Genomic DNA, 13,551 nt, shown 5'->3' on the forward strand with positions numbered 1-13,551 from the left:
GTTAGACAGCATGCCAGGGCAGATTGCAGAGGTCTTGAAAAAGGATCAACACTGCAAATATTGACTCTGCATAAACTTAATGTAATTGTCAATAAAAGCCTTTGACACTTATGAAATGCTTGTAATTACACTTCAGTATACCATAGTAACATCTGACAAAAATATCTAAACACTGAAGCAGCAAACTTTGTGAAGACCAATACTTGTATTATTTTCAAAACTTTCAATACTGTATGTATATAACTTTAAAAAGTCTGTTTACTATTCCTTTTTTTATAACATTTTGTGTGGTGTACTAAAATTTGTTCATATTAAGAAACCTGTTTTTTCCTCTGGGACAGGAAATTATGGGTAAGTGACTCATAAGCAGAACTTTGGTTTCTTCTTGTTCTGCTATAAATCTACATTACTGTATTCTTGCATAATTGTCTTTAATACTGAGTATCTGCAATGAGGAATGATGTGGCCTTTGGACATATCTAAAAAGACTTTTGGGTAATATTTTACATTACTAAAAATTGCTAGAGCACCAGGATGTGCTGTTCAGTATGCTTATGGAATAAAAGTATACTCCAGTTTCATTTTTTACTAACATTTTGCATCAAAATTGCACCCCGCCCTTGACAACCACCCAGCTTTACGGATTCTGCCTATCCCTACACAGTCATTACTTTTTACGAACTAAAATGATACACGGTGTCCCAGGATCCACGCACTTGCTTGCTATTTGGCTACTGTACTAGAAAAACAGTTAAATATAAGCTTATCTGATATAGTGTATAAATACTCAACTTCCCCAATGGTGTACCACTTTGTACAGTACCACAGTTAAACCCTTCATGGCAAATATATTTTTACACCAAGGTTGCATGTTTAACCATTATTCATTATATATATATATATATATATATATATATATATATATTATACAGTAACAGACTACAATATAGTAGAGATAATGCCCCTGGCACTACACATTTACACACTCACAGACTGCAGCACTAAACATATACACTCCACTGCCTTTCTTCTGCCATCATAAATGCGGCACCCTTTGCCTTCCTCCAACCGCGCCGCGAAGCAAGTGCTGTGAGTCGCTCAGCGGGTCACAATGCAATGTGACCTTGCTGAGTGCCAAACAGCACATGCTTCAAGACCGTTTTTACCCCCTTGTCCTGCAAAACCTTGGGTGTCAGGAAATTGTCAAGCACTGCGTTAGAATATTTAAAAGACATACATAGGAATACATTAAGGTATGTAAACCATGGGTTTATGTGTTTCCAAAGAGATCCCTTTTAATTAAAATATGCATTTGATTTATATAAATAAATAAAAGTCGTGGTTTGAAGAAATGGCTGTTGCCGATGATTTCAGCGAGAGCTACCATGCCTATACCGGAAGAGCTTTCCTGCTTTCAATAGGCAGGGAGAGGAGGAAACCAGAAGTCTTATTTTCTCATCACCACGACTAAAGATCGCCTGCACCGATTTGCTTGCGGAAAAACGCATGGGAGTCCGTGCATAATGACTCCAATATTAGTTTTACAGGATACTAAGACTGGAATGATCCTTTAAATTGACACCCGATAATGAAAAAAAATGTAAAAACAATGTTTTAGTCAATTTTTAGAGGGAACATTTATTGAAAACAGTAAGTTAATAGATTTCACAGTGCAGCAGTGCATCTGTTAAACAGTAAAAGTACAATGTAAAAACACAGACAAACAAAACATTGAAAAGTTTACATGAACGTTCATCTACAAAACAATGTATGGGTAAAAAAAGGTCGACAATGTACCCAAGACGGTGTAACAATTTCCAAACTACTGGCATGTTTTGGAGTGAGGACAGAACTCAAAGAACAAAAAAAAAAACAAAAAAAAAAAAACTCCCTTTAGTGTAGCATTATTAAATATATATTAACATTTTATTAAAACCATCTATATACTGTGCTTAGTGGGAATACGTATGCAAAGATCTTGCCACTAATAAATGGATTTGTTCTATGGATATGTACAGTTCTAATATTGGTTAGCTTTTTATACCATTACTTCCAGGAGCTGGAAAATGTGCGATTTGGGAAGAATCCAGAAAAAAAAAAAGTTATTTGCACTTTATTTTAGAATGTAGAAACGAGGCGTTTGTTACCAACTATTATTATGCTTGTAATGTCCTATCTGTGCAAACACTGCATTTCAAGTACGAGTACACAGAAAACAGTAGGGTTATTTCCTTGTTACAGAACGATAAATATTCCCTTTAAATGAGAAAGCCGCAAGGATCTGAAATATCTATAAACTACTATGTAAAATAAAAGGGGAGTTTTTATTATAAACATGAACGGTTAATAACTCATTAGATATTTCGGTACGACAATAACGAAAACCGAATTGAGAATGTTTTGTCTGCACCTTCTAGATTCTTGTTATGCTACAGGCCTTTTTTTTTTTTTTTTATTTTTTTTATATCCATTAAGGATGAAGATAAGGGGCACCTAATTTTTATACACAATAAAACCCTTAAAGATAAAATTAAATGGGCCTTTATGCTGCTACCAATTACAGACCTAGCATGGGCAGATCCTTTGGGGGGGGTCCTCTTGGAAATTAAAATTTAGTAATATTTAAAACCCTGACCTATCTCGGCAGCTACCTTGCACGTGTACAGGGTCAAGTGACCATATGCAAGTTACTATAACCAGCGATTAGCCTCAGGATCCGCCTATAAGCCCAGGTGTTTGCTATTTAGTAAAAATGTTTTTTCCAATCCCTTTTATAGGTTCTGTCAAATTCCCAACAAAGCATCAAATGTAAACTACTCATTACAGGGACTGCTCATATTAAGATTTAAATCACATTACAATATACAGTGTCCTTTATAACACTCTAGTTCCACAAGGCTGTTAAGCACTTTGGCTTTATCCATAACTGTGCTTTAAATATAGCAACCAACCAGCGCATTCCAGATAGTACGTTTTGAACTTGATGGCTTAGCGGAAATTCTCATTAATGGTGTTATCCAACATATTGTCTACGTAGACATCACATACCGACGAGATGCAGCAAAAAGATGGGAGAATGAGAAGTAGCAGCATCATTTTAAGAGCAGAAACCAAATGTCTATATTTTCAAATTCCCTTTAGTGGTAAAAAGTGATGACACGGCAAGAGACTGGATGTAGAATAGCAGAAGTCTTCATAAACATAAGTAAAGGTTGGGAGAGCCTAGAATGCCCAGAAGGGCCATATTTTAAAACGCAAGCAAGGCTGGATTTCCGATTTCACCAAGATGGTGCCATATTCCATGCCAAATGCTGAATAACCATGGAACATTCTAAAATGCGCTTTTTGTTAAACAAAACATTGAAGTTGTATGATCTAAGCAGACAAAATAACCGGAAAGGGTTATCTTGCAGAAGTCTTTGAAAAAACTGGAACCACGAGTTTTAGATGCATTTACCTTCATTTGTTCCTGTATCCTAGAATATCTTGGCTGATCTGGAATTTTTCCATGACAATATAATTCCCAAAAAATCTTCATGCAGTTAACTATAATTATTGTTAATTTGACTTAAGACACACAGATCATTCAGATGAAAGAAAGTCCTGTTTCTGCCAGGAGACTGGAGTCCGTCTTCATCAATTCTCCAAATGCTAAACGGCACAGGCCAGTTAGTACCACAATGATAGAAAACCCAGTAATTAGGATGTGTTTGCTATTAAAAACTTTTCAGAGGAAAGACCACAATCTCAGGATAAGGCATTGGAGAGCTCAAATGGCCGAATTATCCAATGTGTGCTGAACACACATCCAAGAGCATACAGATGTCCTCAAATAAGGAGCTGAGATAACAACCCCTCTCCCCAAGGGAGAAAAAAAACAAACAAAAAAAACATCTATGCATCTTCTTACAGTGTCCCCTATTAAAAAGGTTCATGGTACGAATGACACTTATATCCAAGCCAAAGTCATGAACTGGCTCAGTCAGTAAAACAAACCTAGCACCAACAGGGAAAAGTGGTCTTTGCTCCAGAATTAAGCTGCACTGTACTTTCTGGAGGCTGGCTCAAAATAAGCGGCTTGTGGCTCTTGAGCTTGTGGGCTAATGTCATAAAAATGGCCTCCACGTGGTCCGTTGTATTTTTAGCAGAGGTTTCAAACATAGGCATGCTATGAGCATCAGCAAATTTCTGGGCCAAGTCTGTGGGCACCTGGATGGAGTCCCTCAGGTCACACTTGTTGCCAACTAAGATACGGGGCACATCATTTGAAAGCAGGTGCTGCTTGCATTCCTCTATCCAGGCTGGTAGGCTCTGGAAGCTAGCCATGTTAGTGATGTCATACACAAAGACCACCGCATGCACATTTCTGTAGTAGTGTTGCACCATGCTTTTACGAAAGCGTTCCTGTCCCGCAGTATCCCATAGCTGAATCTGGAAACCAGAAAAAAAACAACAAAAAAAAAGACAGAAAGGTACATTTTAGCTCTCTTTGACGCATGCTAACAAATACTTAATGTACCTCGTTATCGCTGTTGCAATAAAAGACACGCACCCTTCACTGTGTATAGCAGTATGCCTTATTTTTGCACATTCTTACCTTGATTCTTTCTCCATCTATTTCCACACTTCTCTCTCTAAAATCCACACCTATTGTAGCCTCAGTCCTGTCGGGGAAGCAGCTCGTACAGAACCGGTAGGTCAGGCAAGTCTTTCCCACATTTGAGTCACCGATCACAATTATTTTGAAGATCCTTGCACGGCTGACACCAAAAGAGCACGTGCTCCCGATGCTTGCTTCCAGCGAGGATTCCAGTCCTACTTCGTCTCTACTGGGGCCTGTCGACATCATGTCCACCACCTTTGACCTTAAAACATATATAAAACATAATTATTCTGTTTCACAAGCATTTTACGAAGATGCTGACAGAACAAGATACTGTTTCACATGATTAGTAATTTAAAACATGTTTGAGATTTGAAGCCATGCCAGTGCTCTGCTCACACATACAGAACGTCAGGCTGCTGGTCCTTCCATGCCGAACAGTCAATAAATTTCTACATGGATTCAAAAATATCATGTTGATGGTAAGTGAAAACCCAGAAGTGGCAGGTGAAATTTCTAAGCGGGCTAGACATGGCATCTGATTGGGTGTATTGTTTGTTGACCTCTTCTAAAATCTGTAGCACATAGCAGGAGAAGACAGTGGACTATCTGGCCAGATCAGTCACATCTTTGGGAAGATGTATTTTTATGGAGCCATTTAGGGGAACTTATCAGATATTTTAAAGAAATTTATAGGCATCAAAGGAAAAATATTTATTGATCTAAGGTAAGGAACAGTAAATATGAAAAGGTATTTTTTTTAGTTCTGCTTACAGATGCTCAATTAGGTAATTTTGGAGCTTTAATAGTTACACTGAAAACAAGCTTCATTCTAAGATCACGTCTGAATTTTAATATTAATCACGTGCTTCACAAAATCACCTTTATTTTCCTCTATTCCAATGTATACTCCCTTGGGCCAACACGACCTCCAACCAAACAGCCCATGACACTGATTGGCACAGGATACCAAGCTCTTACCGACATTCACAAAGTTACTTAAAAAAATATAATAGAATTTTTATTATTGGCATTAGTCAACTGAACCAACTGTGTTTGCCAACCTAAAGTACCTCATCCAACACTCCGCATCTTTATTGTCATCAGGTCATATACACCAATATAATAATGTTTTCCCTTTTGATTTTTTTAATGTTCTGTGCTTGTGGTGCATTAAGTCTCGGTTCGTATCAGATTACATCGAATCATTTAATTGGAGTCAATTACTGTGCCATGAGCTCTGAGCTCATCATGTATTTAATGGCATAGTCTTCAACGCTCACCAAGAAGTTTTCATAGATCGAGTGTTTTGCTGACTGATCTGATGTCTGTAAGCCTACATTTTCATTGAAAGAGAAACAAAGTAAATTAAACACTGCAACAATATTCACCTGTAACACAAAATTGATTTGGGGGATTACAAGGAAAAAGTGCAGGCGATGACAGCCGTTATCCCTTCAGCCGATGTAGCAAAAACAAAATATTACATGAAAAAGTCTGTAAATGTCTATTAATAGGGGGACATATTCTTTGTACACAAGGAAAATGCTTGCCAGCAAACTGCGTTCTGTACCAGACATTTAGGAATTCTACTGTAAGTTTGTAATTATGGAAATGAATTATTTATTGTGCTTCCTACGGGGATTCCACCCAGATCTACCTCCAGCCAAATATAAATTATACGTGTTACAGTACGGCACTTTCATGTCCATCCCCAAAGCATCAGATCTGGCTATAGCGGGTGATGTATTGCAGAGTCCTACGTTTCATTTCTACATTAAAAAAAATCACACTAGGTGTTGCTCCTATCATTCTATGGGATAGGGACGGGAGGCGATAGGGACGGGAGGCGATAGGGACGGAAATTTCCTGCACAGGGATCACTGGCCCAATGGCAGAACCCGCAGCTCTTGCCCGGTATCCCAAGGCCAGTAACAAAAGACTTTACCCATTCGCTAAAACCGCACTTTTCAGGGGGTATTATTTACCATTCTGTCATTACGTACTGCAGTCATTAAAGAGAACGTCTAACGTTCCGTACAGCACCACCTACGAAGACCGTGCATTTTCTGCAGGGGAGGTAGTGTCTTGTTAGACCCCTCTAAAATCCTCACTACAGCCAGCAAGTGCACAGCGGCAAACCGGGGCATGTTTGGCCGAACATATCCCCCACGAGCCGGCATTGGGGAATTAATGCAAGTGCATAGGGGGAGTGGGATGAATTGCTCCACGCATATTCGCGGAGAAGAGCCAGTCAGCTGGTATATGTATTAAAGTCCATCCCTTTAAGTATTTCAATACATCTATATAGAGATTCTTACAAACATACTGCGTTATACTTCCAGTTTATGGATGTGAAGGAGGGGACAGTAATACAGCATCTCAAAATATTTAGCTTCTAAATAGACTGCATAAAAGGAGCCTGGAAAAGGATACAGTCAGGATGTAAATGCTGTTTAAAGGCATACACACCCTGGTGGCTAGATGTGGAACTGCAAGTAACATCCAGAAATGGCTTGTGGCAGTAGCCCAGAAGGCTATTGTCCCCCTGAGACTACCAGCTCGCCACTGCACATGTTAACACACATATATTGTAAAGGACTGTATATCATTCCATACATATACACGGATATGTGTAGGCGTTCCGTTCATATTTGCTGTGTAATGCTTGGGTTAGCAGATGTAATGGAGGGAGTTCGATGCCCCGCATCACTGCCGCTCCCAGACGGCAAAGGCACGAACAGCCGAACGCGCCACGTCGCAAACCCGAACCCCGCCGACCTCGGTCACCGCTACCGGAGAGCACCCGGGCACGCGGATTACTCACCAAGCAAGCGCCTTGCTGTGTTCCGGAACAGCAGGAAGACCAAAGGCGCCCCAGAGCAAGCAGTGCAAACGGCAAGCAAATAAATAACCACGGGAACGGAATAATATCTGCCGTGCGGATAAGGCTTCAGGCCCTCACTTCTCTGCCCCGACCAAACACCGCCGCGACCACCTCTGACAGCGACCCTCTAGCTGATGAGGCATTCTGCTTGCCCGTCCTGCCCCGGCTCTGCGAGAGGGCGGTGCCTCCCGTCTACTCCACCCACCACGCGGGCGGGGCAGCGCTGCGGCGGACATATTTGAGACTGGCGCTAAATGCGGCGTACAAAATAGAGAAAATCGTCCCAACATCGTGAAAAATAAACGACGGGGCGCAGGAATGTTTGTAGAGCTGCTATATTTGTTTTCCCTAATCAAAGATGGCGGAGCGCGCATACATTCATCCCGCAGGTGGATATTTTATTCATTAAATTAGTAAAGTTTTACGAATGTCACATAGGCCGGGGCAGGGGTTTTCACCAGGGCCTCAGGGGGTCACTTAAATGTTCTGCTGTTTTGTTGGCCATGAGGGAGGCCTAGACTGCTGTTTTAGGATTTGTAGGCAGTGAGAGGGGTGTTGTCTTTTTGTGTAGTTGTGTCACTTACTGTTGAAGTTGAAGTAGCTGGTGAAGTAGTGTGTTGGAAAGCTTTCCTTAAGTTACGAGATTTATCCAACCATGTCTTTACATGCCTTGCTTTGTGCACTGGGGCACAGTCATGGTGAAATAGAAAAGGGCCTTCCCCAAACTGTTCCCACAAAATTGGAAGCATAGCATAGTCCAGGGGTGTCCAAGTTTTTTCTGCAGTGGGCCACTTCATCAGAATTGTATAAATGCGAGGGCCGCACTCATTTTTCACTGAGAGAAAATTTAATCCTTTAATAAAATATGCAGATTAAAATAAATTAAATGACACAAAACCTTTACTTTTCCTCACTGATTTCTGGGCCTACAAATTCAGGATTCTGGAAAAGTAAAAATAAAATAATTCTATTTATTTTAGGGATGCACTAAAATTAAAATTCTGGACCAAAACCGAAAATTCAGGGTTCACTTAGCTGAAACTGACCCCCCCACACATTTTAATAAAAGTGAGTTACCCACCAAAATTGTACAAAAAAATTATATATTATGATTGTTAACAGCAATCTCAGGCATACCCAGATTCCAGCATGTACTGGTTGGCTGGGCATTGTATTTTTTGTCCAATTGTAGTGTGTAACCAACAATAAATCAACGATATGACTTGGCATGATAGGAGTGTGATTGCTAACAGCAAACACACTCTTTTTATACCTAGGCAACCAGTGAATGCTGGAACCTAGGCATGATGGGACTGTGATTGCTCTTAGCAATCACACTCCTATCATCCCAAGTCAGCCAATACACGCTGGTACAGAGTGGCTGTAAGTGCAGACCCCATACTGCTGGCAGCATCAATACACAAGGGGGGTAGCTAGCCAGGTTTCAGCATGTACTGGCTGACTTGGTATGATAGGACTGTGATTGCTAATAGCAATCACAGTCCCATCATGCCTAGGTTCCAGCACTTACACATCCATGCTATCACACACACACAAATTCATTCATTCACAGATTCATTCCCTCAATCAGACATACTCATTCACACAATCTCCCCCACCCCCTTACCTTCACTACAGCTCTCGATGCCCCTGGCATAGTCCAAAATGTCTTGGTATGCTGAGGCATTAAGGGTTTCCTGCAATGGACGTAAAAGGCCTAAATCCTGATTTAAAAAATTAAGAGGTGTGTCCCAATACTTTTGTGCACAAAGCAAGGTCCATAAAGCCATGGTGGGATGAGTATGGTGTGGAAGCACTTGACTGGCCACACAGAGGCCTGACCTCAACCATCGAACACCTATGGGATGAGCTGGAACAGAGATTGCAAGCCAGGCCTTCCCGTCAACATCAGTGCCCAAACTCACAAATGCTCTACTGGATATTGGTGTAATGGTCAGGTGTCCCAATACTTTTGTTCATATAGTGCACTTACTCATACTAACACACACACACACACTCATTCTAACAAATACTCCCTCTCACACCACTTATAAATACACATTCATTCACAAACGCATACACATTCGTGATAACACACACTCCATCTCACACCATTTCCATATATATGCCCACACTAGGGCTGAAACAACGAATCGATAATAATCGAGAACGGAAATCGTTGTTGATGATTTCCGTTATCGATTAATCGAGTGATCGATTCGTTGTTGGAGCACTCGGCTCCTTTTACTTACCTCCGCGAGCGTTCCCCGCTTCTGCTACACGCTCTGCAGTCTCCGCCTTCTTTTAGCTACGTGACGGATGTGACGCGCTTCAATCAAGAGTTCAATAAAGTTTTAAACTTGAAGGTTGGAAGTGGAACGAGTCCGTAGCGGAGGTAAGTATTCTTTGTCTATGTGCGAATGTCTATGTGCGAATGTGTGGGTGCACGGCGGAGTGGAGGTGGGGGTGCACGGCAGAGTGGAGGTGGGGGTGGGGTTTCAGGGGATGCAGGGTGTGAGTGTGGGTGCAGGACAGAGTGGGGGTGGGGGGGCAGGCCAGGGTAGGAGACTGGGTGCAGGGCAGAGTGGGGGTGGGGATGCAGGGGTTGGGGGGCAGGAGACTGGGTGCAGGGCAGAGTGGGGGTGGGGATGCAGGGTGTGGGTGCAGGGCAGAGTGGGGGTGGGGGGGGATGCAGGGTAGGGTGTGAGTGTGGGTGCAGGGCTGAGTGTGGGGGCAGGGCAGAGTTGGAGACTGGGTGCAGGGGCACAGTGCCAGGGCTGGGTGCAAAGTGCTGGGTGCAGGGTGCAAAGTGCATGGTTTAGGTATTAAAACTAGTTTGATAAATATTGTGTTTGGGTTCTCGTAACAAAATAAGAATGTTAATGTAAATTTTAAGTTGTTTTTTTAACATCCAGTTCATTAAATTTTAAATAAACGAAAAGTTTGCATATTGTTTTTTTTTTTTATCCGATTAATCGAAAAAATAATCGGCCAACTAATCGATTATTAAAATAATCGTTAGTTGCAGCCCTAGCCCACACATACACATCTATGCTAATTTATACATAGACATTCATTCTCATATACATGCAGAATATATTCCTCCACAATTGCCTGATACTGCTGATATGTGCAAGTTCTAAGGGAAAAATCGATCTAGTTTCTGGACAATGTTGAACGATCCATATTTAGGCTATAATCCATGTGGAATGCATAAGAGGGGCAAGGGGATGCTATGGACCCAGGAAGCATTCCGTTGTGAAGCCCAGCAGAATCTTCAGGCCTTTGATTAATTCCAGGAGAGACATACCAAACCTGTGATGGCCACACAGGTAAATGAGTACTAAATCCTGTACCCAGTGCTTTTGTGCTTTTTGAATGGCCTTGAGAAACAGAGAGAGCAGGAAATGTGTAAGGTCCCATCTTCCAAGCATCCTAGGACCAAGTCCTGCATTTGTCATAATGGAGATGCTGCTGGGAGGCTTCAGAATTGAACAAGAAGGAGGAATAGTCATATGGGTCCATGCTTCCATTTAGTTGAGGGAAACCAGATTTTCCCTGGATAATTAGGGAATTCCTAAATTCCCTAAAATGCTGCATCTTCTGAGCTGCAGTGAATTGATACCTCTAACATCTGACTTTCTTGCCAGTTGTACCTGCGTGAAGCAGCCAATTGCTAGCAGGAAGTGCTCCCGATGAAGCAATACAAATACTTTCTGTGCATGTAAATCCCTTTACTAAGTTTGGCAGTTTGAGTACGGTAAGCGCAAAGCTCTGGCTGAGGAAACAGGTATAAAATAAATGCAGAACCAATAACATAGTTACATTGTTCATAAAGTTGAAGTCCATAAGTTGAAGTTCATAAGTCCATCAAGTTCAACCCTTCTACCTAACCTTCCTATTCTTGATCCAAAAGAAGGCAACCCCCCCCATAAATAAGCTACTTCGAATTCTGCCATCAGGGGAAAACATTCCTTCTTGAGGCAATCAGATTTCTCCTTGGATCAAGAAGCTCTAAAATATTAATGTTATTCTATTTATATCCCTGTATGTCATGCCTTTCTAAGAAAATATCCAGACCCCTTTTGAAGGCATCTAATGTATTGGATAACACCACCTGCCTTGGCAGTGAATTCCATACCTTTATTGTCCTCACTGTAAAGAATCCCTTCCTTTGTCGTCTATGAAACCTGCGCTCTTCCAGTCTCAGAGGGTGACCTCTTGTTCTTTGTATATTTCTGTTAATGAACAGGTTGCTGAAGAGCTCCTTATATTGGCCCTGCATATATTTATATAATGTTATCATATCCCCTCTGAGATGCCGTTTTTCCAGTGTATATAAACTTTTTTAGTCTCTCTTCATAACTGGTATCTCCCAATCCCTTTATTAATTTCGTAGCCCTCCTTTAACTTTTTCTAATTCCATAATGTCCTTTTTAACATTACAGCCATATTAAGAGGAACTTGATAACATTGTGGTGTCTGGCCTAGAATTACGCCTTCAGATGACAGTTGAGTGCACAGTTGAGTAAAAATGAAAAGGCTTTATAGGAACTGTCATCTTAGTCAATGTATTTACAGACGTCATCAATAAGCCAGCAGTGGTAGAAGCAATCCACCAATCTCTACATTGCAGTAAAAAAAAAAAGAAGAAAAATGGCTTGGTAATACTATAGTAAGGATAGATACATAAGCAAGACTGTTCAACTTTTTTATCAGTAATAATCCCAAAAAGTCTTTCTTGCTTGAATTCAAAAAAGTTACACTGCTGTGCTCCTTGTTTGACAAGAACCAAGGTGGGTAAACATCCGCTATCTTCTATCCTTTGTGATTTATATTTATGAACTAGCAAAACTAAGATACTTACATTATTATGAGATTTAAACCCCTTCAGGGCTGATGTTTTTTTCAAGACCCCATCATTTTTACTATACGTTTGTTAAACCATGATTCTCCTTTTTTGTCCCCCCGGTTTAACCTTATGGATACCAGTGATGTCATGGTAATAGGCTTGGGCTCACAATTTTTTAAACTTATTTATTTTTTCTATTTACATTTAATTTTTTTGAAGAAGAAGATGAAGAGGGACAATTATTGTTCTCTCCTCTCTCTGATCTCTCAAAGAGAGCAAGCAGGACTCATAGTCTGGCATTGCTTGTTGCAATGTGTGTGATCAGCCAGCAGGGGTAATCAGTGATGCCAGCAGTGTCTGGACAGATAGATGTCTTGCTTCCTACTGTTTCAAAAAGTGGGACAGTGGGCATCTACCCGGGAAAGTGCCTGAAAGTCAAGACTGTTCTGTGAAAACTGGGACTTTTGGTATTCTATTCTCTATCGTTATGATGACTTGGAAACTATAGCCTTTTGGTAAAGGAACAAACATAAAAAGTAACTAAAAAAAATAAAACCCACCTATACATGTGTGCTACACAGTGTAACACCACATTACAGTCCAACACGTTTTGTTTCAAAACACACTTTAATTAAAATATTTATATACACTGTGTGTGTGTGTTTTGATCCACATAATGCCAGCCAGAAAACCATGGCACAAACAGTGTTCTTGTGTGGGAAGCTTGCAAAGCTCAAAGTCTGTGGACATTACTGTTAAATATTGATAGGAACGCACTTGCACTTCAGAATCTGACTCATGATACTCCTAACACAGCACATTACTACCGAGTGGCTGCAGCAACCTTGCAGAACACAGTGAGTATTTTTATGGCTCAAACTACATAATATGTATTTTTATGGCCACAATTTCAACGTAGTAACGCCATGTGCGAACTGATTTATTTTTACAGACGCTAACAACAGCTGCCCACAAAAAAGTCAAAATTTAAGAATAATCGGCCGACTAGCATTGTACAAAATCCATGTCTAAATCATGGCCCTCAGACCAAAAGGGTTTGATATTCTGAATGACAAGCCGGTGGCATATTTATAAGAGCTGCATTAGATTTGGGCTAATAAAATGTCTTTTACCAGATTGTGAAATTGAAAATTCCACCACCTTTATTTATTTATTGGGGGGGTGAACCTGTAGTCTTATGGCTGGCCA

At 40.7% G+C, this 13,551-nt stretch overlaps 1 protein-coding gene across 1 annotated transcript; it reads right to left on the minus strand.

Annotated features, from left to right (window-relative positions):
- Positions 1-3,996: 3,996 nt before the first annotated feature.
- LOC149287437 (ras-related protein Rab-33B-like) lies at positions 3,997-6,786 on the minus strand. Its single transcript, XM_089492919.1, has 4 exons — positions 6,657-6,786; positions 5,831-5,939; positions 4,598-4,865; positions 3,997-4,431 (listed from the first exon to the last, which is right to left on the minus strand). Exons 1-4 carry the CDS (start codon positions 6,784-6,786, stop codon positions 3,997-3,999), a joined length of 942 nt encoding a protein of 313 aa, XP_089349045.1.
- Positions 6,787-13,551: the final 6,765 nt, after the last annotated feature.

This window comes from Sceloporus occidentalis, unplaced genomic scaffold (assembly GCF_023333645.1).
Source record: "Sceloporus occidentalis isolate IW3139 unplaced genomic scaffold, rSceOcc1.0.p SCAF_61, whole genome shotgun sequence".
NCBI lineage: Eukaryota > Metazoa > Chordata > Lepidosauria > Squamata > Phrynosomatidae > Sceloporus > Sceloporus occidentalis.

Coding starts and splice junctions, on each gene's coding strand:
- LOC149287437 (XM_089492919.1), bottom strand. CDS start 6,786: ATGCCGGCTCGTGGGGGATATGTTCGGCCAAACATGCCCCGGTTTGCC. Junction 5,940..6,656: donor GCAGAAAATGCACGGTCTTC/GTAGGTGGTGCT, acceptor ATGAAAATGTAG/GCTTACAGACATCAGATCAG. Junction 4,866..5,830: donor AGCTCAGAGCTCATGGCACA/GTAATTGACTCC, acceptor ATATGTTTTAAG/GTCAAAGGTGGTGGACATGA.